This window comes from Tachypleus tridentatus, chromosome 8, assembly GCF_004210375.1.
Source record: "Tachypleus tridentatus isolate NWPU-2018 chromosome 8, ASM421037v1, whole genome shotgun sequence".
Classification (NCBI taxonomy): Eukaryota; Metazoa; Arthropoda; class Merostomata; order Xiphosura; family Limulidae; genus Tachypleus; species Tachypleus tridentatus.
Genome location: NC_134832.1, coordinates 147,574,004 through 147,601,526, shown reverse-complemented (window position 1 = coordinate 147,601,526; position 27,523 = coordinate 147,574,004). Strand labels below are relative to the sequence as shown.

General features: G+C 31.6%; 1 protein-coding gene across 4 annotated transcripts in view; it reads left to right on the top strand.

The window, feature by feature from the left end:
* LOC143223714 (insulin-degrading enzyme-like) overlaps positions 1-16,378 on the top strand; it is a 105,224-nt gene extending 88,846 nt beyond the window's left edge. For all 4 annotated transcript variants that reach the window (XM_076452035.1, XM_076452034.1, XM_076452036.1 and 1 more), the window contains 9 exons: positions 841-961; positions 1,703-1,794; positions 6,671-6,782; positions 7,374-7,541; positions 8,656-8,780; positions 10,235-10,382; positions 11,425-11,486; positions 12,226-12,375; positions 14,929-16,378. In XM_076452035.1, coding sequence (XP_076308150.1) covers positions 841-961; positions 1,703-1,794; positions 6,671-6,782; positions 7,374-7,541; positions 8,656-8,780; positions 10,235-10,382; positions 11,425-11,486; positions 12,226-12,375; positions 14,929-15,048 — 1,098 coding nt within the window. In that variant the 3' untranslated portion in view covers positions 15,049-16,378. The remainder of the gene's footprint in view (positions 1-840; positions 962-1,702; positions 1,795-6,670; positions 6,783-7,373; positions 7,542-8,655; positions 8,781-10,234; positions 10,383-11,424; positions 11,487-12,225; positions 12,376-14,928) is intronic.
* The last annotated feature ends 11,145 nt before the right edge of the window (positions 16,379-27,523 follow it).

The following is a 27,523-nucleotide window of genomic DNA, read 5'->3' as shown; positions in this document are numbered from 1 at the left end:
CGTCAATGAGAGAAGCCTTTCTCAAACAACAACATCTTGTATTAATATTTTTTGACATTGAGAAGGCTTATTATACAACATGGTGTCAACATCTCCCACTAACATCTCCTGTGTTACGTTGGGTGAAAACATGGCAAAGGCTAAAATGTTGACAGAGTTTGTATGTGGCAGAATTGTCAAGTTGCAAAAGTAAGGTCTCTCTCAACGTGCCATCGCTGGTGAGATTGGACGAAGTAAAACTGCTGTTACAAATTTCTTAAAAGATAAGGTGATAAGGAAAGTGAATATTTTTATCCCTTTTTGTTTGTTTTTTTAACTGTTTTTCATAGCAAAATGTTAACACAAGATCAGGTTTTATGCTAAGGAGGACATAATTAAATAATTTGTACCATGTTTCATAATATTTGGTTAAGTGTTTCACTGGGGAGACAACATAAAGGATCAGTGGGGCTAATTTCTGTGTATATTCTTTGAAATCAGTTTTTTAGTGTAAGATATTCCATGATCCAAGTAGCTGTGAATGAATAACTAGAGTTGTATTTATTTTATGAACATGAAATCACACAACATTTGATCTTCAATAAGGGTGTAACACTGAGTGGTAGGATGTTAATAAATGATTTTTTATTTATCAGTGTCACCTTGTGGACAATTAGAAGAATTTAATAGTTTCTTTTATTGTTTTATTTTATTAACTGAGTGGAATTTAGTTTTGAGGTAAGTTTGGTTCAACCATGAATTGGTTTCAACAAAACAAAGACCAAAAATATATGAAATAAAATATCATAGATAAAGCTTGTACCTTTCTTTTAACAGTTTTAGTAATTCCATATTTTCCAGTATGTTCGAGGTTTAAAAAACTTTTCTGCAGAGCCATCCTACAAACATGCTACGTACTACACCTCAGTACTGTTGTATGAGAAGTACTGGAATAAAGAAGAACTCTTAGAAGCATGCGATGGTAATTTTGATCATTTCTTTTTGTTATTCATGGTAGATAATGTATACAGAGTTTGAATAATAGCTAATATTTGACAAGTTACAAATCAGCTATTGGAAATTCAGTTTGAAATGTTGTATTAAATTATAGATAATTTCAAGGATAAAGTCAAGCAGTTATTAAATGACAAAAGTAAACTCTTAAAGATCACGTGAAAAACATAACTTTGTTTAATCAAGAGAGAGGGACCTCATGTAGTGGTGAAAGTGAATACAATTATGAAATGTTAAAGAAGTGTCCATACAAATTTCTTTGCACAGAATAAATTGTAAACAAACATTCTCATTTGTTTATTAACTTTTTAATGCATCAACTGATGCCATGCTTCGCATAATCTATGAGCAGAACTTATAAGTTTTAGTGTAATGTCATTGATTTTACAAGTTGAACAATAGGAATACTAAAAACGTCTGAAAAAATGTTTAACTTGTTGTTTACCATTGTTACATGTGATATGGTAGGACAGTTACCATTGTTACATGTTGACTTGTTACATTGTTTAAACTGTTAATGTGTACTTTTAAACATAAGTTGAAGACTTTTTTTTTTACATTATTGAAGTTTTGATTTTGTCATTAGTGTGACAGCATTGTAAAGTGAAGAAAGTTAATAAAATTTATTATTTTAAGTTTGGCAGTAATAACTTCAACCCATGGTACACAGATTGTAGTAATGCTACTGTTTTTTCATGTTCTGATGCAGATTTAACACCACAAAAAGTTGAAGAACAGATTCGTCACATACTTTCTCGTGTTCATGTTGAAGCATTAATGTATGGAAATTTGACAAAGGAGGTAGGTTTCCTAGTGCTGTATCTGATAGCCATTTTATCCAAAATTTATTTGCACTTCTATAAAACTGTTATTGAAGCATGACAATTAAAACATAATTGTCTCATGTACGTTTTGTGATCTAATCTTTAAGAGTAAGCTGTCCTGATCCAATATTGCTGATCTCAGGACTCAGTTTGTAAATTATTACACCAACAGATTTGAAATGTTTTGGGTCAGACTTTCAGTAATATTAGAAATCACATTAGTAATGTAACAATGATGACATTGAATGTAAACATTTTTTTATATAAATCCTGAAGAATTTAAAGCTTTAAAGTAAAAACAAATATTGTCATTTTAAACTGGAATAAGGATAAGTGTTGTAATTTTGAATAATGATGACTACATGAAAGTTGAAGATATTGTTTATGATAGTGCTACATTTGTGAGATTGAAACATGGCCCTACTGATAAGAGGAATGGTGGTTTGTAGAGGTTTTTGTTAAAAAGGGTAAAAGTAGTGAAAAACAACACAATTAGATATCCATCCTGCTATTTGGTACAAGCTGAAAGAAGTTCATAAATATCAAAAAGAGATAAATTATCTAACATTGGAACTTATAACCGTGTCTTGGCTGGTTTGATGGAAGAATCTTCAAAAACATTTACTGCAAATAAAAGATACTTTTGAATTTTTTTCCAAAAAAATTCTAGCAAGTTCAATACAACAATGCTTATTCGGTCTTTGTACACAAATATTCTACTAAAAGAGACAATACAACACAGTGGAAAATTACTGTTTACAAATTACATTAGTGCTGTGTCCTTACCAAAATCAGTCTAATTGAAACTGATGAATTTTGTCACTGAAGGTTCACACTTTTTTTTTTCAAATGGTCAGCTTTACAATCAGATTGATGAGGTTGTTATGGGTTCAAGACTTGCTCTTGAAAATGGCCCTCAGCAGTTCACACCTCTTTTCTTCCACGGGTATGTAAATGATGTTTTCACTGTTTTGAGGAATTCTGATCCAGTCTCTTAATTTGTGGAATACTTAAAGAATAGACATAACAGCTTTAAGTATACTATAGATTGCCAACAAGACCACAAACTTCCTTTTTTGGTAAATATTCCTTAATCTTTAAGAATCAATTAAGGCAGGTCATTTGTAAGGTATGCGTACCCACAAGTACAATTAAGGTGTTTTTCAAACCTAATTGTTGCTGTCATGTGGTATAATTTATCTTGAATGAGTCTTCAATTTATTATGTTGCATACATTACATGTCACGGTTTGAAACATCCAGAAATTTGAACCCTAGAAGTTAATTGAATGTCAATATGTATCACATTTATAATACTTGCTGATAAGATTGATACACACAATTTCTTTCTTAATGCAAATATATTTTAATATACAAACAACAATACAGTTTACAATAATGGTTTTATATACAAGAATTTTTCAAACTAGACTAGGTCTTCTGTCTGGTCTAGAACTGTATCTTTTATCTACGATGCAGCTTCATGATGAGCAAATTCATTCTGAGTTGATACTGTTATACCTTGCTCAAGCTAGCTGTCTATTCTTGACTGGCCTCATACCACTTACAAACTGACTTTTTGCCAATGCAAGTATTTAATGTCCTTGTGAAAAATACTAATGTCCAAAGTTAATTCACTGAAGTTGAATGGTTTGCAATGTTCAAAATCTGCAAACATTCCTGGTCAACTTCTGTAATTTTCTAATTAATAAATGTTAATCACAATTATTGCTTCTGAGGTTTATAGTATACTGACCAACAGTATTCTATTATTGTTTCTTGGCTAGTTGTGATAGCTTGTTTTTATACTTATTAGGTGAGATTCTCAAAAATTCATTTGACAACAATGTTTGAAAACATTAGTACTTTTGTAATATATGTATTGTTGATTCTTTTATACTGAGGAACCTTGTACAAATTTAAGAGAACATGCAGGACATGTGCAATACACATTTAACAGTGTACATTACATACATTAAACTGAAACAATTTTAGGTGTTAAAATAAATGTATAACTGAATATGTTAGTTTGCCTCCAATAAATTTTAATTTTAGGAACATGTTTCTAACTTAGTCTTCCTTAATAGTTTATAAATGTTGTACTTTTTTTGTCAGCAAAGTTATACTGTCTGTATCAAAAGAAAACTAAAAACACTCAAATTTCAGACTACCCAACACATCTAGTATAGTAAAACACGACCAAAGAGATATTGACAAATCTGATTTGTTTAAGGTCTTAGCTATAACCAACGATGAAACGAGTCACCGTGTAAAAAAAAAAAAAGTATTTTGGTTTACAAACTGAGGCCTGAGGTCAGTGATGTTTGGGTCAGCTGCCATCTTACTCCTATGATTATTGCATGGTGATGTTCATTAAGCTAATTACATATGATTGGACAAGAACCAGAAACACTGTTAAAAGTTATGGTATTATTTGTTTTTTATCTATTGTCTTGATTTCTTAGTTAAATGTTTCAAGCTGGCTTTGAATGATCTTCATTAATATTGTTGTTATTGCTCATCTTTGTCTTAAGCAATTGAAAGATGAAAATAAAATTGAGAAGTTTAAAGCATGAAAAAGCTTCTGGGCCAGATGTATCCCTGAGGGTTTTAAAGGAGGTCAAGGATTGGATAGTTGAGCCAGTTGCCACAATTTGTTTGTAAATCTTTGAATAGTGGACAAATACCAACAGATTAGAAATTAGCTAATATCACTCCTGTCTTCAAGGGAGGTAATCAGAGTTGTTCCAGTAATTATAGATGTATTAGTCTTGTATCAGTTGTGGGAAAAGTTTTGGTATGTCTGATAAAAGACAATCTGCAAAGTCATATGACAAAGTTTAAAATTTTATTGGATAGTCAACATGGTTTCATTAAGGGAAATTGTGCATTACAAATCTTTTGACATTGTTTATGTAGATGAAGGTAAAAATGTGGACTTAGAGTATCTGGATTTTCAGAAAGCATTTGACAAAAGTGACACATAAAAGGCTTTTAAAGAAACTTCACCCACCCTTCATACCTATAGAGATAAGTTAACTAACTGGATAGAGACGTGGCTTGATGGAAAAACATTAGTGGGTTATAAATGGAGTTCAGTTAAAGTGGTGTACCTCAGGGTTCAGTCTTAGGATCTTTACTCCTTTTGATTGATATTAATGACATATATTAATATAATTTGGATGGTAATAACTTTAACAGTGTGATGAAAGAAAAGGATCTTGGTGCTGTAATAGTCAATCAGTCTCTAAAGCCATCCAAGCAGTGTGTTGTTAGTGATAGGGAAATAGAAGTTCAGGTTGTATCTACAGAAATACTGAATACAAGTCTAAAGAGGCTATAATTTCATTGTACAGGTCACTGGTTAGGCAACATGTGGTGTATTGTGTTGAGTCTTGGACTCCTTACCTTATGAAATACATTGAATTGTTCAAAAGGGTCCAGAGAAGTGTTAATAAAATGATATCTGGGTTGGAGAGGTAGTCATATAAGGCGATATTAAGATCCCAAAATTCTTTTCTCTTTATAAAGTAGAGTTAGAGGGTATATTATTGAAGTTTCTAAATTGTAAAAAGAACTGATAATGTTGATGAATCAACATTTTTTATACTTAACTGCAAGAACTATAAAAGTAGGGGACACAAATATAGATTTGTTATCTTCAGCTGAGACTGTTTTATTTTTCAAATACAATGGTTGACTTATTGAGTGGGTTGGTTTTGGAGGCAATACACTTGAGTGAGTTTAAAAGAAAACTTAAGAGTTATGTGTTTTATTTGATAGTTTCAGTTTGCGCCCAGAGAGGGCAGCTGAGATGTACAAACAGGTTTATTGTTGTCCCTAAAAATCATGTTTAGTCATTTTAGTTCTGATTTTGGCAATGTATGGCTTAGTGGTTCATGCCCAAACCATTGCTGCAGAAATGTTCTCCATGTTTTGAGGTCATATGTGCACTATGAGTGATGGTAAAATACCACCATTTCATCAGACCAGTGTTGGCCAAATGTGCTGTTGACTTTCTGCCTTCTTCCTAGTTGATCTGTTCAAAATTAGGAACAGCGATGTGCTGATATTTATTGTAGCTTTGAACAACAGTTGTTTAAAAAATTAGAATTTTTTAGTAATTTATATTTTATTACTATTTGAGTCATTTATTGGAGATTTAGTCCTGACATGTCCTGTGGCTGCCATTTTATCTATGATATAATAAAATAAAGTAATGAATTATAAGAATTCTGTTCAAGAAATATCTGATATATAATTAATTAAAATAAAGTTAATTTTTTTGCATGAGAAATATTAGTAAATGGATAGCTTGTATCTAAATTAACTATTTAGTTTCATGTGATATTTTATTAGTTTAGATGTATAGTTTAAAAAAAGAAAAACAAGAAACAGCAACTAGAAACTGGTTAGTGTAGTAAATGACAAATGTCTATTGAAATAAATCATATTCATGTTTCACAATAACTTTAAAATTTAAATTTTGTGATTGTATGTATATTTCAGTAATTGTTTTTATATACAATAAATTATGTTAAAATATTAAAATATAAGTATATAAAAGTATGCTTACAACAAAATAGGGATTACTCTATAAAAGACACCAAAACTTTTGCTGCTCTTTTCACTGTACAAAATGAGATGAAATACTATTTGTGTGCATATTGTCAGTGTATTTTTGTGACTAAAATGCCACAGTAGTGTCGTTTAAGTTGCATCTCTGTGAAATTTACTTATAATATTGTTTCTCTGGCATTCTTCATGTTCTGTTTCATTCTCCATTTGTAGTGTTCTACTGAGTTTCGGTTTTAGTTTTGTTCTTTAGAATATAAACTTGCATGTTTTTAACAGCATACATTGGAGATGACTGACATAATTGAGGACAAGATTAAAGAAGCTGTCAAGTGGCGACCCCTTCTGCCCAGTCAGTTAGTTTTGAATCGACAGTATGAGCTCACAGATGGTAATATTACTGGTTATATCCTTTCTGCATATTGTAATATTTACAGTAATTATAGCTTTACTAAGTTTTATTACACCTGGTTAATAAATAGTAATACAAGTATGATATGATGTGTGTGTTATGTGATGTTTTGTTATACAGTTATATATTATTCTCTAATACTACTCAGATGTGTTAGGGATCAGAGTTATGTGTTTAATATGTGAGAACACTATAGTTAGATGAAGCTATTAATTACTGTTACTTGTGATAAGAAGTTTACTAACATTTTTGTTTTGTGTATAAATTTGATTTAATGATTGAATATGTCTGGGATACAGTAGTGAAAACTACTTTGGAGCTCATTTTGGTCAGGATAATTTAAAGAAGATAGATGGTAAAAGTTACATAGTTCAGTTTAAATAGAGACCTCTAGTTACACAGACATTCTCTCTGTCTCTTTGTGCTGCTTGTGTGGTATATTTAAATATAAAGTGCTACAGAAATCACTTCACAAAAACATTTATTTTTTAGAAAAATTCAATCACTTATATACTTTCATTTAATAGTATTATAGAGTTTTGAATGAATGTAATTATTTGATAATTACAGGTGCTCATTTCATATTTGAGAAGGAAAATGACATTCATCGTAGTTCATCACTAGAAAACTATTACCAGTGTAGTTTACAAGAAACCTGCCAAAACATGCTACTTGAACTTCTCTGCCAGATTTTTGTCGAACCATGTTTTAATATTCTTAGGACACAAGAACAGTTAGGTATTCATTTATATTGAAGTAATGTGTGAAAGTGTGGTCTTATTAACCAGTTAATAGAAGTTTAAGTTTTAGTTAAAAAAGTAATGTGTGTTTTCACTGTATATTTTGTAGTTTAACCGAGATACAAGTGGTTAACATGATATGTTAGTAGATTGTTTAGAAATGTAAACAGTATAATTATACATTACAGAATTCCTTCGTATGTGTTTTAATTCACTTACATATTTTTTTCTGATTATCTAATACTTAGTTAAGTAAACTATTAACTGGATATTTTTTGTTCTGTAGCCTTTCAGTGATTTAGAAACTATCCTAAAGTTGGGATAAATTAAAACATTATAAGCTTAATCTATTTATTTTATAGATTTAAATAAATAAAACAATGAACTGGGTAAACATGTTAATGTATAAACTACAGAAGTAATGTTTTACATGTATTCTAACTTTTAAAGCCCCATGCAAATATAGGACTGAACTTTCTTCGTCAAAGGAGAAGAGTCTATTTGGTATTGTAAAGTGCATAAAGAAATTCTATATTGTACCTGTGAAGACAGAAATTTATATTTACATGCTGTAATTTATTTAAAATTGGTTTCCTTGAACTAGTTAAGGCATAAAATTTCTCAATTTTATCTGTTGTCTTTTGTTTGTTTTTTTACTTTAGTTGATAGTCTTAAGAATGTCATCATAAACATTTTATGAAGTTTTACTGTTATATTGCTTTAAATCAGTATATTCATTCAGTTTTTTTTTTGTTGTTTTTTGGTAAAAAGAAATGTACTCCTGGTTGTTATGGACTAGGCATAGCCTGGAACTTAGTGTAGTCATTGTGTTAACCTTATGATCCGTAATTTGTACATTGGAGCCATGTGTGCTCCATACAAATGATGGTCAAATCTTAATTGATTAGATAAAACTAGCCCTAAAATTTGAGATGGGTGCTATTGACCAGTTGCCATCCTTTTTACTGTGTCATCTCAATTTTAAGTGATTCCTATAGAGCCTTGTGTAGCTTTTGGCAAAATTGTGAAACAAAAATTGCTTTATTAAGTTTATTTTGATGTTTTTATAATTAAGTAGATACAATAAAATCTTTATTTCTGTATTACTTTAGGATATATTGTTTTCAGTGGTGTAAGAAGATCTCCTAATGAACAAGGACTGAGAGTTCTGGTCCAGTCAGACAGAAATCCATCCTATGTAGACTCTAGAGTTGAAGCATTTCTTGCTCACATGGAGGTATGACAGTTGAACTAGTTTTTTTTTAAATATTTAAGTCTTCATAGTGACTCAAACTCCTATGTTTTATAATAAAGTTTTGTAAGAAATACCACACTTCCTACTAAATTTTTCATGTGTTGATTTAGAAAGTTCTCACCATAGATATGATTATTTTATACCACTTAATTCATTCCAGTTTTTAAACATTTGTTAAAAGTTGTTTATTGGTCCAACAACAATAAAAATCTAAATATTTGATGAAATAAATTTTAATACTCTCAGCAAAAATAAAAAGCATTACACAAAAACATCTAAATCCAATTATAATTTTGTTTTTACACAACTTTTATAAAAGAAAGACATGAATTAATAATACCTGATTAATTTGCTCGCAAATGGTATTATTAGACCTCTTTAAATAATCAGGTTGTTAATAATCAGTAAATAATTAAAAATCAGTTTGTTGTCAATGATAGAATCAGTTTTGTTTATGGTAGACCCAAATGTTTCCAAACATGCATCATTGAAGTATATTTATCTTAAAAATAGTAAAAATGTAAAACAAAACAAAAAACATACACTGTTTTTTGATTGACAATATTGGAACCTGCTCAATTCTGGTAAATACTTGGTTTTCTACTGAGTACTTAATAAAAATGAGAATTCATTGTGGTGGTGTAGTTTTCTTGTTGAAAATTTTACATTTTGTTTGTTTTTTGTACATAAATATGTACACAATGACATAGTTCTGGTACTTTTGTTAGGAGGAAATGGGAAATAAATCTTTGTGTTTACATTAAAGTGGGATATGTGTGTTAAAAAGTGCAGAAAGGTTTAAGGAATTGTAATGTCTGGATAGTGATGCTTTATTTATTAACCCTGTTGTTCAAGTGGAAGGTTTACAAAGGTAGAAATACTGTTACTGTGTGGTATGCATGTACCACATTTCATTATACTGTGGTGTCCATTTCTCACTTACAAATTGATTTACTTTTTCTAAAGTTTTGATTTGAAACATGGTAAATTTGGTCAGAGTTGTGTTAAATCAACCCTAGTAGATTTGTTCAAGGAGGTTATCTACTTTACATCAGTAATAAGGTATTTTGTTTGTTGGTATTTCATGAAAAGGAAAAGACAGTACTTGCATTTTTATTGTTTGTTTTCCTTTTCCTTTTTACAAGCTCTATTTTATTTTTCAGAAAGCATAAAAATTATATTTATTACCTGTAATTATATAGAACTTTATTATACATCTTGTGATTGGTATACTCATTAGTAGGAAAACTTGTTATTTGTACAAGTACTTAAATATTTTCTGCTACACCAACAGAATTGTTACAGTAACATCACAGTTCTTGAACATAATTGACTATTTAAGTTCTTTAATGGTATGTAATTAACATTGTAAGAATATTTTGAAGATTTTATTTTATCAAAAGCTTGTAGATAACTAATGGTTTTAAACCCCCTAGGACTACCTCAGCCAGATGACTGAGGAAGACTTCAAGGCCCACAAGGATTCTCTTGCTGCTCATCTTTTAGAACGACCTAAGAATATGTCTCAACAGTCAGACAGATATTGGTCTGAAATTTCATCCCAGCAGTACAACTTTGACAGAGGTAAGGCATGTAGATATCTGTAACACAAAGGGACTTCTGTCTGTTTATTTATATATATTTTTTTTAGTTTACCTGAGATGTTTTAAGATGTTCTTGTATATCCTTCAGAGAGATTCTGAAACCTTATTTGTACAAGTTTAAATCCATTTTATTTTTGCTATTGCAACTGATTCAGCACTAGTAAGTGAATCACTTGTCAACATTTTATGTTGATACCTTGCCTGGAATATGAAAGAAGCAACAGGAAATAACTTGTATCTTACTTGTTTCAAACTTCAGCTGTTCTTTGTAAACAATGCTCATGAAATGTGATTTTATTTTGGTACAAATGAATTTAACAGTTACAGTATTACTGGAGGACTATAGATGTTCTCAGAATAACTGAACATTGATTTTTGTGTAGTATAACAGTAGTATGTTGTATGTGAAATGAGACAGTATTTTGTTTCAAAGTGAAAACAAGGCCTTGTCTTCAAACCAGTTGTAGTCCTTCATGTTATGACGCAGTTGTATTGGAATATTTAAATGGAGAAAGTTACTGTTCAGCCTTTGTCAAAAGTGTCTGTCCAGAATTTTTAATGGAGTATTTCTACTAAAGATGTGTTCATGCATTACATATCTTAGTGCAAGTTATTAAATACTTCTGATAATCTTATAATTTTCATGTTTCATTTGTATCATTACATTGCAAATTTAAGATCAACATATAAGACCTAAACATAGCTGGCACCAGAAATATCTGCTGGTCAATTGCCTTCAACTAAAATGGAATGAGTATTTTATCTGTTTTGAACCTACAACTAACTTTTTTTTCTGTAATCAGTATTTATTTGTGGAAAAAAATGTTTTTATAATTTAGTCAAAAACAAAGTTTTAATTACTTATAGTAAAGTTGTCACCAAATGTAATATTTTTTGTATAGTAAGTTTCGATTTTGAATAGTTCTTATGCATTTAATAAATCCCGTATCAAGTTGAAGAAACTAAGTGAAATATGTTTTTGTAAGAGTTCGCTTTCTAATCTAAAAGATGCTATTTTCCAGAAAATGTTGAAGTGGCATTGATGAGGACATTGACCAAAGATGACATCTTCAATTTTTTTAAGGTTTGGTAAAATTAAATATTAATTTGTAATATTTAATGTGTAACAATTACACATTGTTTTAAGTTATTGAGATATTCAGTACATATTGATTTAAATGTGTAGACAGTGTATACAAATGCAGAGAATGTCACCATTGTTGCTTATGTGACAATACAGGGTAGGGTACAGTTAAGGCTTAATTGCATTCTGATTTGTAGAATATTACTATGTCAACATACTTTATAATGACCAACATTTGTAAATGTGCCTGATTATTAACATCAGGGAACTTGCAAACTGACTGTCAACTATAGTATTTTCTAGTATCACATGTGACATAATATTATCTTCAAGCTCAAAAGGTTACTTAATAGTATGCAAAACGGCATGATTATCCTCTTGTGTTGTTTCAGATAGCTTGAGAACTGGTAAAATATAAACTTTGGAAAACAGATTTTCCTTTATAACTGAAAATAATTTAACCTTCACATCAGTAATGTAACACAAAACAACAATACATTAATGGATTTCTTTTTAATGATTTGTTAGATTCAATACTAAAAATAACTTCTCAATATTGCTTCATCATTAAAAGGACACAAATAGAAAGATCTTAAGGTTATATCAGTTTTATATTTTACAAAAGTTGCAGCTTGATTGTTTGTGTATCGTCTTAAAGAATCTTACCCAAACCTTAACATTATTTCAATTCTGTGAATAGTTTATTGACATTTTCTCTGGAATGGTTAACATCTTCTAGGAGAAAATAGCTTACAACTCGCCACGACGCAAGAAGCTGTCTGTTCACATTATATCAACGGCTGATGGCGGAGCTGGTTCTAAAACCCCTGTAGCACAACCGCCTTGTGTAGTTCCTGATAACTTCCTACCTTCTCCTTCAGTTCTCCATGTAAGTTTAAAAACTACGTTTTTTTTGCATTCTCAGGAAAAATTTATTTAATCAAAATAATAACTCTTGACTTTTCTTTACAATAACAAATTTACAAATATAATGGTCTGTAATTCTCTTACTGAATAACAGTTCTTGATTGTTGTCTTTATTAGTTTTCTCTCTCTTTGTAGGTTTAATGATAGTTCTTGATTGCTGTCTTTATTAGTTTTCTCTCTCTTTGTAGGTTTAATGATAGTTCTTGATTGCTGTCTTTATTAGTTTTCTCTTTCTCTGTAGGTTTAATGATAGATCTTGATTGCTGTCTATATTAGTTTTCTCTCTCTGTAGGTTTACTGATAGTTCTTGATTGCTGTCTATATTAGTTATCTCTCTCTTTGTAGGTTTAATGATAGTTCTTGTTTGCTGTCTATATTAGTTTTCTCTCTCTCTCTGTAGGTTTAATGATAGTTCTTGATTGCTGTCTATATTAGTTTTCTCTCTCTCTCTGTAGGTTTAATGATAGTTCTTGATTGCTGTCTTTATTAGTTTTCTCTCTCTCTGTAGGTTTACTGATAGTTCTTGATTGCTGTTGTTATTAGTTTTCTCTCTCTCTGTAGGTTTACTGATAGTTCTTGATTGCTGTTGTTATTAGTTTTCTCTCTCTCTGTAGGTTAAATGATAGTTCTTGATTGCTGTTGTTATTAGTTTTCTCTCTCTTTGTAGGTTAAATGATAGTTCTTGATTGCTGTCTTTATTAGTTTTCTCTCTATTTGTAGGTGTAATGATAGTTCTTGATTGCTGTCTATATTAGTTCTCTCTCTTTGTAGGTTTAATGATAGTTCTTGATTGCTGTCTATATTAGTTTTCTCTCTCTTTGTAGGTTTAATGATAGTTCTTGATTGCTGTCTTTATTAGTTTTCTCTCTCTTTGTAGGTTTAATGATAGTTCTTGATTGCTGTCTTTATTAGTTTTCTCTCTCTGTAGGTTTAATGATAGATCTTGATTGCTGTCTATATTAGTTTTCTCTCTCTCTCTGTAGGTTTAATGATAGTTCTTGATTGCTGTCTATATTAGTTTTCTCTCTCTCTCTCTGTAGGTTTAATGATAGTTCTTGATTGCTGTCTTTATTAGTTTTCTCTCTCTCTCTGTAGGTTAAATGATAGTTCTTGATTGCTGTTGTTATTAGTTTTCTCCCTCTTTGTAGGTTAAATGATAGTTCTTGATTGCTGTCTTTATTAGTTTTCTCTCTATTTGTAGGTGTAATGATAGTTCTTGATTGCTGTCTTTATTAGTTTTCTCTCTATTTGTAGGTGTAATGATAGTTCTTGATTGCTGTCTATATTAGTTTTCTCTCTCTTTGTAGGTTTAATGATAGTTCTTGATTGCTGTCTTTATTAGTTTTCTCTCTCTTTGTAGGTTTAATGATAGTTCTTGATTGCTGTCTTTATTAGTTTTCTCTCTCTTTGTAGGTTTAATGATAGTTCTTGATTGCTGTCTTTATTAGTTTTCTCTCTCTCTGTAGGTTTAATGATAGTTCTTGATTGCTGTCTTTATTAGTTTTCTCTCTCTCTGTAGGTTTAATGATAGTTCTTGATTGCTGTCTTTATTAGTTTTCTCTCTCTCTGTAGGTTTAATGATAGTTCTTGATTGCTATTTATATTAGTTTTCTCTTTCTTTCTAGGTTTAATGATAGTTCTTGATTGCTATTTATATTAGTTTTCTCTTTCTTTCTAGGTTTAATGATAGTTCTTGATTGCTGTCTATATTAGTTTTCTCTCTCTTTCTAGGTTTAATGATAGTTCTTGATTGCTATTTAGTTTTCTCTTTCTTTCTAGGTTTAATGATAGTTCTTGATTGCTGTCTTTATTAGTTTTCTATCTTTTCCCAGGTTTAAAGACAGTTTCTAATTGCTGTCTCTATAAGTTTTTAACTATATTGTGATTTTTCATTGCAGATTTTGGTTGCTTTGAATTTTATCCTGTTTTTTCTATCTACTTTGTAATTTAATTGTTCAACTATGTTCAATCATATTTCTTAATAACATATTATTTATAAAAATAATACTCATTATGTCTAGAGTGATTTTCATATTACATTCTTTTTAGATTATTCTTGTAAAAAAATAAAAATTGCTTTGAAGTTTGACATTTAAGATTGTTGGTCTTATGTAAGTTTTATCACCTTTATAGAAATTTAAAGAACAAATTAACATTCTTCAATAAAATATCACTTTAGATTCGTCCTCTAAACTTTAAGAAACAGTCTTTAACATTGCTGTATCTGTGTGTAACCTTATTTGAATTAACTGAGAAAAGTTTTTATATTTTATTTATACGTAAAAATGATTTTATTTATTAAAAATCACATTTTATTTCTTGTAATTTCATGTGGTAAGTGTATGTAACCACAGCTCAACAAGATAATGTAACTCTGATTCCATTTAGACATTGGTATTGTAAAAGAGAGATGATTATATTTTCAGTGTAACTATGTAATTAGGGAAATATTGACAGCTTGTCTATACTAGAGGAACATTCTTGACTCTAGAGAACAACTTGCTTTTTATTTTAGCCTGGAACTAGGATTGAAAACATTACAGCTTTCAAGACTGGGCTAGCACTGTATCCACTTGTGAAACCTTACATCAGCATCCAGCCTCCATGTCATTCTACAGCTAGGTCAAAGTTGTAGTTATAACATTGTCTGTTAGGATGCTCGGGTGTATTAATGATAGAAATAATTAAACATTTTGCCACTTGTTTTATCTTAGAATCATGTAATTGGATTTAATAATATGGTGTATAGAGGTTTCCATTCTTCAAACATTTGTTTAGTGTTCTTTTAGTGTAAACTCTACCAAGGAACATGTAGTTTGTGAGACTGGATTTAAATTTCTTTTTTGTAACATACATAAATGTTGATGTACACTCAAAGTCCACTGAAGGTGTAGTTGTTTCTAACAGTTTAACGTAACTGAAGTGTAAATTCTGCAGATGTCAAAGTTTATGTTTAGGCTTGGCCTTCTCCTCAGTTTTTTAAATGGTTTGTGTAAATTCTTTTGGATAATTCTCAGTTGCACATTAAACATTTATTGATATGATAACTTTAGAACATTAGTAGCATCAATTTTAATCAGATAAACACCATTTAGTCGTGAAATCTAGTGCTTTCAAAGGGATGACAAAACTACGAAATGCACACAGCCTGTTGTGTGGCCATACAGAATTACTAAAGACACATTGTTGTCATGTATTATTTTTTACAGCATTTAATGACACAGTTGTTTTAAAAAACTGTTGATCTGAACCTAATTCAGTGGTTTTATTTTAAATATATACTTTAATTTATATCTTGACAGGAAGTCATGGAAATAGTATTTGGTTTTGTGAAGCTTTTGACTTTAAATGTTTATTTATATGCATAGGATAAGTTTGAAAACAAAACAGGTGAACAGTCTTTTGCTGTTGGTACATCCAAAATACCTGTCAGGACAGTGTTTTTTGGCTATTTTTGTATTAATATCAAAAATATTTGAACTATTTCTCAGAACAAAGACCAGTTTTGATATAATTTTTTTTTTTTTTAATTATTGGGTTCCACTGACCATTATTTACTACTGATAGTTTTATTACTAATGTCTAATAAAAACTTAAAGATGTGTGAACTTTTCTTCTATATCAAAAGATTTAAAGAGAACTTTAATTTCATTTAGAAAAAGTTGGAAAACAACAGTTGTTGATATAACAAACCAAGTTCATAACACTGATTTTATACAGCAGGCATTACAATTTGTGTGTTACAGAACAGAAATATAATCATGGAATATTTGTAAATGGTGATCTAATCCAGTCCACTTAATTCTAGTTTTTGTGAATAGCATCAGATGTATTACTCTAATCTCAGTTGATGATGTAGTAAACATGTTTTATATGTGTAGGGTGAATACTTTAGCTTAATATTTCATTAGTCAGTCATGGTACCTGTATCACTGAAACTAATTAAAAAATGGCTTGTTTAAAGTTATTGTGTATTGTAACTTTCCCTTTTTATACATTTTCAGTGTTGTATTAATTTTATTTCAATAATTTGCTTTAAAAAATTTATTTACATAATTTGACTACAAACAAGGCTGTTAATTATATTTTCTTAAAATGTTGTGTAAATTGAAAGATTTTTTTCAAGGTCAAACTGGTTTGTTTTTTAGAGGAAGTTAAACTTGTACTTTCTCTGAAACTTAAACTTCTTGCTTTGTAATTAATACTAAATTCTGAACAGCACAAAATACCTACATTTCTGTTGTAAACACCTGTCACTGTTAAAGCTTATTAAATCATACCATGGTTTCCAGGTTTTGTTAAGGCAAAAAATTTAACCTGTGCTTCACACATTTAGTCTCTCACTCTTGTTTAGGGAAAGTCTGACATATTAGAGATTTTGTGTGTCCCCTGATGGAACAATGGTAAATTTTTTAATTTGCAATGTTGCAATTAGTAATTAATTTCCTCCCTGTGGACACCACTGTGGCTTTCCTATGACAAAACACACCCATACTGTTATGTTATAGTTGTTGTCAGCACTTGTGCATTTTCATGTCAAAATTAGTCACAGAATCAATGCAAGTAGCCCTCATAATGGATCTTGTAAAAATTGATCGATGGCAAAAGTAAAATTTTATGTCTGGAGATTTAATTCAAATTAACAGATTATTTTATTGATAGATAATAAAAAAATGATTTATTGAATGTCTCAAACACCCATTGTTTGTGATTATTGACATTTTAATATGAAGCTTACAATGAAATTAATGAAGAACAAAAAACTTGACAAAAGAAATTTGTAGCAACCTTAAGGAATCTGTATCTAATCATGAGAAAAGTAGTTTCTGGTAGTATTCTTGTACAAATTAAGATTTCTGAATACTTTTTTTTCTGAGAAATATGTAGAATTATGAATGCCATTCATTTATGAAGATTGAGAATTTATAATTTCCAAAATTGGGATATTCCATGTTTTTAAAAGATATTATGAAACATAGGAACATGGATCAACTTGGGGTACCAAGATCATTCAGAAAGAGGTCTGTAAAAAGTTGTACTTAAACTATGGTATGGAAAATGTGGCACTGTGTAACAAATGATAATCCACAAAGGAAAATGATAAGTCATCCACCTGCTCTAAATGACTTGCCACATGTTGCACTAGTTGCTTTCTCAACATGTTTATTCCACTGTCGTATACCTTGAGCAGCTTAAAAGTGAAATGTTTATTCATGTTATTAAATTATTTTCCATGTATTCTAAATGGCTAATGCAAAGTAGCACACAAACCATATGGTTTGTATGATATACAAGGAGAAAAAATATAAATATTGGATTGTACATCTTTGTTGAAGGGTTCTATCAATGTATCAGTTTTGCTCCATATACAATGAATACGAATACATGACAAACTGTATTAGGGCTTAATCTTCCAGTTGTGAAGTTGGCCACCCATTGTGGTTCTCTTCTATCTGACTAGTGGGAACACAGGTGGGTTTCCATGAAGATGAGGGCTTGCAGCTAGTGGGAGTGCTTGTGCTAAAGCTTGAGATTCAAGGATTTTCTAATAATCTGGAAGATGTATGATCCTTGAAGAGCCTAAGTCTTTCAGAAGTGATTGCATCTGAACCTTTCAAAATGTCTGGAATTGTACCCCTGCTCTAAACTTTGTTCTATGTGACATTTGGATAACTAATTGCGATTTTAGTGGATAGATGGGTTTATTTGTGGTATTACACAGTTACTTCGTAAGTATTTGCTGCTGTGACCTCGTAGATCACATGGATGGTTGTAATGAGTTACAGAACATGAGCATCCAGTTAATTGTAACGTGTGTTTTTAGTAAAACTCTTAACATGTATCCAGAATATTCCTTTACAGGAGGAAGGCTAATTGATTCTGGTTTTTATTAACTTGGGGTTTCCTACCATATGAATCTGTTTTTTTATAGATTGATACTTTCCTAGACAGGGAGGGAAATACTTGTCCCGTCTAAATGAACCTTGCAAATGCTATTGGCTTAATCATTTGAGTAACTGTTGGAAAAGAAAGTGGGTTTTCTTTATTTCTACATATATTGTATTTTCTATATATATATATATTCTCCATTTATGAACTACTGTACGACATGCCTAATATTTGAACTGGACTTGTTCTGGTTTTAGTTTTTGTTCCTGTGGTCTTGCTTTATGAATTAACTAGACCAAGGCTGCTCTGAATTGCTTGAAAGGAACTCGGGGCCAGAAAGACATTGTTCGCATACGTGTAATTTTACATTCCTTTTACTTAGTTTTCTGTGATATGAATACCCTTAATGTGAACATTCCTTTTACTTAGTTTTCTGTGATATGGATACCCTTAATGTGACATTGAATTAATGTACCAATTTGAAAGAGTTCCCAACTTTCTCCATAACGGCCATAAATTTATAAACCAGAATTAATGGTATAGATAAGTACTGCCAAAAAGAAAGACGAAAAATTAACACAGGCACATCAACAAGAAATATATTAAAAACTACAAACAGTACGTATGGTAATAGAATACCTCCTGTCGGGCTTGAATTAATGTTGTACTACACATAATGTAACAGGAACTACGAGCTATGCAAAACAGTTTTCACTGCAACATGTAAAGTTCCACGCATAACGAATACAAATTTTTTTGTACAATTATGCGAACATACAGCCACTGTGCAACAGCCTCCTGAATAAATTGGTCACTTTCTTTCAGAAGAATTTGAAAATGAACTAGTACGTTCACGAGATCGTAATATCTTGCATTGCACGTAGCCCTCGTGTAGCTTTGCGCGAAATTAAAAATAATATCTTGCATGCTGTAAATGAACGCAAGTTTTTATCACTTATAAATTACAACTGTTGGATGAGTTATTTTGAATAACTCAGTGATAATAATATCAAGTACAGTTTACATGAGGAACATAATTTTTTTTTTACTAATGTTTGGTGAAACTACGATTACTTGTAAACCTAACTTGAGAAACAAATTTTTCAACAAACTATAAAACTAATGTAAGCCTAACTTTGTGCAGAATGTACTCGTTAATTGATCTATAACGTGCTGACAAACTGACTGAATCACTAACTGACAATAAATTGATAAATTCATTAACTTGCTGAATACGTCCTTAACTAATTAATTCTGTGATTCCTGGAGTTATATTGTATCATTATTATTACATTTTAGGCCCCCCGTGGCACAATGTCTGAGGACTCGCACCGCTAGTCGATATTCGTGGTAATCCAAACAAATTTATAATTAGCTTCCTCCATATAGACAAATATCTAAATTAAAATATTAAAATAGAGCTATGGTGGTGGTACAAGATTTAATGCTGTGTTTTTGATAGAGGTTGGTGTTATTGTACCTAGTCGTGTGAGGTGTTTTTTGTTAAAGCCTTACGTGAATGATGAAAAAGGATATGATGCACCATCTATCATTCGATTCATAACACGAAACCGAATTTTACCGATTTGCACTTGTGATAACCAGTTAGTGGTTTATATGTTGTAGATGGTATGTTCTTCTCAATTTGATCTTTAAGCGGTTTTGTATTATTTTGAACACTGTTGTATCTTTATGTCTGTTTACGTATAATTATATGTTTCCGAAGAGAAAGTGGCTATGTCTGTAATTATTTTAGGGGTTATTCTTGGTGTTTATTTCTTCCTTCGTAAATGTTCCAAGTATCCAGTGTTAATAAGGACAAAGATATGGTTTTCTTATTTCTTCTTGGTCTCTTATATTTAGAGTTGCTCATTATTGAAGTTAGAAAGCTATGACTTGTAGATGTTTTCATGTTTTCGAGTAGAAAGATTTCGATTTTCCAAAGGCTCTGAATTATATGTACAGATTTAGATGTTACAACCAACGGCTAAATGTCCTGCAACTTTATACCTAACAGACAGGACGACCCTGCCTGTATAATTTACCATTACTTGCCACTGGCAAATCCAAAGGAATTTTGGAAATGAGTTTGACTTATCATTTATAACAGTTAAATTGCTAAAGTAATTTTGTTGGTGATTTGTTGTGTAATTTCCTTAAATGTACCCACATTATATAGAACAAATTTGATTTAAATCTTTGTTTGTTTTGAATTTTGCGCAAAGCTACATGAGGGCTATCTGCGCTAGCTGTCCCTAACTTGTGTAAGACTAGAGGGAAGGCATTTTGTTACCACCACCCACCGCCAACTCTTGGGCTAGTCTTTTTACCAACGAACAATGGGATTGATCGTAACATTATAATGCCCCCAAGGTAGAAACAGCGAGCATGCTTGGTGCGACGGGGATTCGAACTCGCGACCCTCGGATTACGAGTCGAGTGCTTTAACTACCTGGCCATCCTAGGCCAATTTAAACCTTAAAGATTAGCTACATGCGTTACTCCAATTTGGTTACTCGGAGCTCTCATGATGTATAATTCTTTCTGGAACCATAAACAGGACCCAAGCTAGTTTTAATTCTGAGTGACTGTTTTTGTGAGAGAAAATTTGGATGTGGTGAGATTGAACGGGTAGCACATGTGGTTAAAGTGGAAATCTGGAAGAGATGGAGACAGTCATTAATTTGCTAGGCCTTTCTTAGGAAGCTTTAAAAACAACTGCCTAATACAATGTTTTAAGTATAAACTATACATTAGAGAAGAAAATTCATCACTTTAGGCAACAAAAAGAGTTGTATAACTTTGAAGGGTTCACCATTCTCATCACTAGTAGATTCACCACTTGTGTATAGTTACTCATAATTTCATTCTTCCCAGTGAAGACTAGTTTTTAAGTATACTTGCGTGTTTTCCATTGATTTCTTCCACAATTATCCTCTAACTACTTCAGCTCCCACTTGTTCCGTATAGTTAGGGGACCCTCCTCAACGATTTTCTTAGTGGAAGTTACATCTTCAGCTTCAACTCACTTTAACCACTGGTTGATCTGCAAATCCGGAGGCTCGTGATTCGCCATCAGTTGCCATTTCATCCTGTGGAAACACGAATACGCTGAAACAATGACAGTCATATCCCACTGTTTGATCAGAAAAATGATAGTCTATAAGGTATTGGTTGTGCTGTATAATATCAGCTTGCTTTCTAACATGTCAGTTTAAAATTAAATATTAATAGTAATTGGGTAACTACTCGTGAAACTTCTGAAACCAACAAACACGAATAGTTTTTTTTTTTTTTTTTGTCATTAAGCCACACAATGGCTATCGTTCTGTACCTACCACGATGAGCAAATTGCGGTTTATAGAACTGTGAGCCCTCAAACTCGGAACTGAACTACTGGGAATAACACAAAGAATATAATTCATATATTTCAGAATATTTTTAAATGCTTCTAAGTTACAGCTTACAAACCATCCATTTTTATAAAACAGTTCAAAAGCCCAGTTGCGACATATTTGTAGTGTGATCTGCAAAAACACCAAATGTTTGCTTCGTTAATGCAATTTTTCAAAATTTCATTTATTCAGGTACGTGTAGTTTTCAGATAACACGTTGGTTAAGAAAGTCACTGAATTCCTTCCACTCTCTCTACCTATTGTTCTGTATCACATTGCTTTCTGTGGAAATGTTGATAGACTTTCTTTCTTCCTCACTCTACTCTTTCTAAAACTCAAGTTTTCAGTTTGATAAGTTTAAATAGTTTTAAGTTTAACTTAAATTAATTATCAATAATTATATGCCCTCCAGTGGCACAGAGGTATGTCTTCAGACTTATACTGCTAGAAATCGGACTTCAATACCCGTGGGAGACAGAGCACAGACGGCTTTACAAACATTTACCAATAATCCTATTTATAAGTTAATTGCCTAACAAAGGCACCGAACCTTCATCAGCTCTCTGGAGGCACAAGAGTAAGTCTTAAAGTTGTAATTACTAAAACTCGAGTTTCGATACCCGTGGTGAGTAAAACAGACATAGCCTATTGTGCAACGTTGTGCTTATTAACAAACAAGACATTCATCGTTATTCAACTTCATTTTTAAGTACTGTTTCAGCCGATGTATAGAAATACTGTTTACTATTAAAACAATTAGCAGAAATACACGTCCTCTGGAAATTTATAACTACTAGTTCCTGCAGAAGGCTATTGAGCCTACGACCTATTCTAGAATTATCTGACAGTTCTACAATAATATACTCGTACTTGACATTCAGTAACTTCCACCATCCGTGAGAAAAAAGGATTTATTTATATTTTAGTTTAAAAACGAGCTATCATCACAGAGTAGACTTTATTGAAGTATTTCTTTGTAGACACAGTTATCAATAAAACGTGTTTTACTTTTCTGTCACAACACTCGTGTGATTTTAACTAAATAAAAAATGATAATTTTTTTAAGTTTTTAAAATTTGTTTTAAATTTGAAACTTACTGATTTTTTTATTTGTAAATTTTATTGGTTAAATCTGAAACATCATTTTATGGATATTTCAATTGTTTTACTTATTGCTGAGATAAAAAAATACTGCCTAGTGACAAAATTATTGTCCCCCGCTGGGACAGCAGTAAGTCTACAGCTTTGCAAAACTAAAATAAGGGAGTTCGATTCCCCTTGGTGAACACAGCAGATAGCCCGATGTGGCTTTTCTACAAGAAAAACTAACAAACAAATACAAAATTATTATCCTATTATAATTTATGATGATCGGTTTGGTAGTTTCAAAGATCCGAGTTTTAGACATGTACATCGCAAGCTTCGTTACAATAACTCGTCTGGTTTCACCCCTCGTCTTGTATACAGTTTCATAGATAAAGAACTCTTTGATGAATAGTATGTTCAACGAAACTTCGTTGTTTGTTTTATTTGGGACCTACATGGCCAAGTGGTAAGGAGATCGACTTGCAATCTATATATCTCGGAAAGGTTTCTCGTCATCAAGAATGACTTCCAATCTGTGAGTCGCGGTTTGAATTCAAGTTCGAGCTCGCCCCCTTTATCCGTGGAGAAGTTATATTATTCGTTACTAAAAGATCAACACAAGAGCTGGCTTTGAGTGGTGATTACTAGCTATCTTTTCTTCAGTCTTTCACTGCTAAATTAGGAACTGTTAGTACAGATATCCTTCGTGTAATTTGCGCGAAATTCAAAACATCCAATCCTTTCAATTTATCACAGTTTGCTTTCTTTGTGAGTAAGTTCGTTTATATTGTATCCCCGTCGCACCAAACTTGCTCGCCCTTTCAGCCCTGGGGGCGTTATAAAGTGACGGTCAATCCAACTATTCGTTGGTAAAAGAGTTGGCGGTGGGTGGAAGCTGCCTTCCCTGTAGTCTTACGCTGCTAAATTAGGGACGGCTAGCGCAGATAGCCCTCGAGTAGCTTTGCGCGAAATTCAAAAACCAAAACAAATTGTTTATATCGTGCCACATACTGAGTTACCGTAGCATATTTGTAATTGTATCATTTGTCTCGATTTTTCATAACTAAAAGGTTCAATATTTTGTAATAGAAAAGGATATTAGCTATGATAAAATTTTGGTAAAGTTGTTTATTACACGTTTGTGGCTTAGGTTATACCATGTTTGTTTGTTTAGAATTAAGCACAAAGCTACACAATGGGCTATCTGTGCTCTGCCCATCACGGGCATCGAAACCAGGTTTTTAGTGTGTAAGCCCGCAGACGTGCCACTGGGGGGCGGTTATACCATGTCTGTATCGTTTGAAGAAGCACACTTGTGGTTATGATTACACGAAGGAGCAGGTTATGACGGCTTAAAACTAAGTTTTAAAAGAGTGTCTTTACAAAAAAAAACTTGCTTGATAATAAAGGTCGTTCTAGACTCCGACCCTTAAAGAAATTCAGTTACTTTGCTAAAAAAAAATTAGGGTCGTGTTAAACATGGGGTCTTCTTATACATCGACAGTTACGGAATGAATAACTTTTGTTTTAGTTATGAATAAGGTTTATTTTCACTCTTTGTTTCACAAGGCATCTAGTTTCTTCTTGTCTCAAATTCAGTTAAAATCAAAGAATTCATAAATATTTCGCGAAAAACCGTAGTCGAATGTTCGATGTTTCTTATACACTCCTGGGGGAAATGAGTAATATGAAAATAACTGTGGGTCATTTAATGGAACTTGAAAGTTTATTAACAGTAACGGTACTCAACTAATGAAACAATACATTCTAATCTTTTGTATGTTTAATTAAGTATTCTCATTATTAAGTTCATTTCTAGTTCTGCTCTAAGTAGGTAGCTTGCTCTGATGGGCTGTTAATATTAATACGAAAACTTCCTAATATAATATATACGCTGTTTTCTGTATGTTGACGTGGATCAATAACATTCACAAGACACATTTAGTGCGTATTATACCAAGCTCTGAACTGAACCAGTTACAGCTGGTGATTCCTGATTACTTCTGGTTTAGATTAACTGGCTTAAAATCCCACTATAAACATTTAGCTTTATGTTATATTTCTCTCTGCATACCCTAGTTTTATTACCATTCTAGAAGAATTGTAGAAGCATTTTATATCGTAATAGCAATTATGTACATCAAACCAGTAAATAAAATCATGATTCTTATGTGTTATATCTGTTTGTTTGTTGTTAATATACCCATTCTCATCTGCAACTGCTGTGTTAATCTTGACGTTGGAATTTTATATTGTAATACATCACGTCTCTTTTGCAACAGAGAAAACCTCTGTCGTATTCATTTTTCAATTGAGGATTAGTTGCTGGTTTTTTAGGGATAAATTCGCATTTTTATCCTCCTTCTCCGATCATCAGTCAGTAGACACGAGATGAGGAAAACATGGCGTGGTAGAAGTGTCAGCTGGAACCCTGTTTCGTGAAAAGAGATTTACCGTTTATTTTACACAAATCACTGGTTAAGGGATATCTCGTTCAATACGAGTACTCACCAATTGGGCTAGGCGATGACACGCTGTTCATGTATACAGTGCTGTACTTAAAGGTTGGGGTTTAAACGTCGAAAGCTGGTGAAACGTTAAAAACCGATAGACCTAACATGTTCAACAAATTATTATTGATTTATATATTTCAGATTCAAAATCAAAGACATAATAATATATTTAGCATACCATAACTCCTTGCTCTTAGAATTCTATCACTATTTTCCTTGGGCATGATCCACAATTCAGAGAAGATAAAATACAGAAACATGGCAATGTGGGTATAAGTTTTCTGGGATTGTTACTGAAATATGAAACTTAAATAAGGTGGTGACAAAGGAAGTTTAAGATTACTTGTCTTCATTCACAAGTTAACTACATTCAAAACTTTTAAAGAAGAAATAAAATATATACCTCAGAAATATGTCTGAACCAATTCTTTGAGTTTACCATGTTTCCATTAAAGAGCTGATGTCCTACATTAACATATTCTCATTGTATAGCATTTTGCAGTGACAACTAACAGTTTTCTTTAAAGGTACCTTGCTTTAATCTAAAGAACATATCTTCATCCACTATGTCAGGTGCACACGAAATCCTAAATTTCATATGTTTGGTAAGATAATACTTTTCTATATATTCAGTAAGTTAACGTAGAATCTCGCTCTTCATCAATATCTACTTTCACTCTTCAGTTTTAGAAATTTTCCTCTAATGCTACACTCCAGATCTATTTGATAAAGTTACCACTAATTCCTGAGAGTTGTTATGACTCTCTATCGGAAGGTCGTTTCTAATGTCTTTAAGGCTCGTGCAGTAACTTATATAATTTGTTTTTTATTATTCCATTGGTGTAGCCAGATAATAAGAAATTTTGAATGAAATGATGACTTAAAAGTATTTGGAGGCAAGATAAAAAAAGGAAATATAAAAAGCGCTATATATTTTGAATATTTTGTTATTTTAACTCAAAAATAAGCCGAAACAAAAACAACTCAAACAAAAAATGTTGCATCAGCTGAAAAGATCCCAAGGTACAAGCTACAATGTGGGATTACCTCATAGTTCCATATTGTAGTTTGTACCCTGGGATCTTTTCAGTTGATTCATCGTTTTTTGTTTGAGTTGTTTTTGTTTCGGCTTGTTTTTGAATTAAAATAAATTATATAATTAGCCATAGGTTTGGATTTGTTGTTTTTAACGCAGTCCTTCCTTATTATCTTACTATTTAACTTCATTAAAATGTAATTATTTTCATTAATATATATACATAATAGATTGAATTTTTTTATGTCTGTGTATATATATATATATATATACAACATATTCTAATGTGAAAACCATCAAGTAAACTTTGATTGAGTAGCAGCTGCTGTCTACCCAGACAAACCTTTCCCTACGTCAGTACATTATTATATATATATATAGTTAGTAGCAGCTGCTGTCTACCCAGACAAACCTTTCCCTACGTCAGTACATTATATATATATATATAGTTAGTAGCACCTGCTGTCTACCCAGACAAACCTTTCCCTACGTAAGTACATTATTATATATATATATAGTTAGTAGCAGCTGCTGTCTACCCAGACAAACCTTTCCCTACGTCAGTACATTATTATATATAAATATAGTTAGTAGCAGCTGCTGTCTACCCAGACAAACCTTTCCCTACGTCAGTACATTATTATATATATATAGCTAGTAGCAGCTGCTGTCTACCCAGACAAACCTTTCCCTACGTCAGTACATTATTATATATATATATGGTTAGTAGCAGCTGCTGTCTATCCAGACAAACCTTTCCCTACGTCAGTACACCTTTCCCTACGTCAGTACATTATGATTATATATATATATGGTTAGTAGCAGCTGCTCTCTACCCAGACAAACCTTTCCCTACGTCAGTACATTATTATATATATATATGGTTAGTAGCAGCTGCTGTCTACCCAGACAAACCTTTCCCTACGTCAGTACATTATTATATATATATATATAGTTAGTAACAGCTGCTGTCTACCCAGACAAACCTTTCCCTACGTCAGTACATTATATATATATATATATATAGTTATATATATGTCCATGCTCACTTTTCACATAATTTTAAACTGTGCCTGGCATTCATTATGCTGTTCCTATACCTAATGGTTTCTGGGTTTCTCGATTGTTTGAGAATGATGAGATAAATCTTGTAACAAGGAGGTTCTTTGTCAAGAAGTATATAAACATATG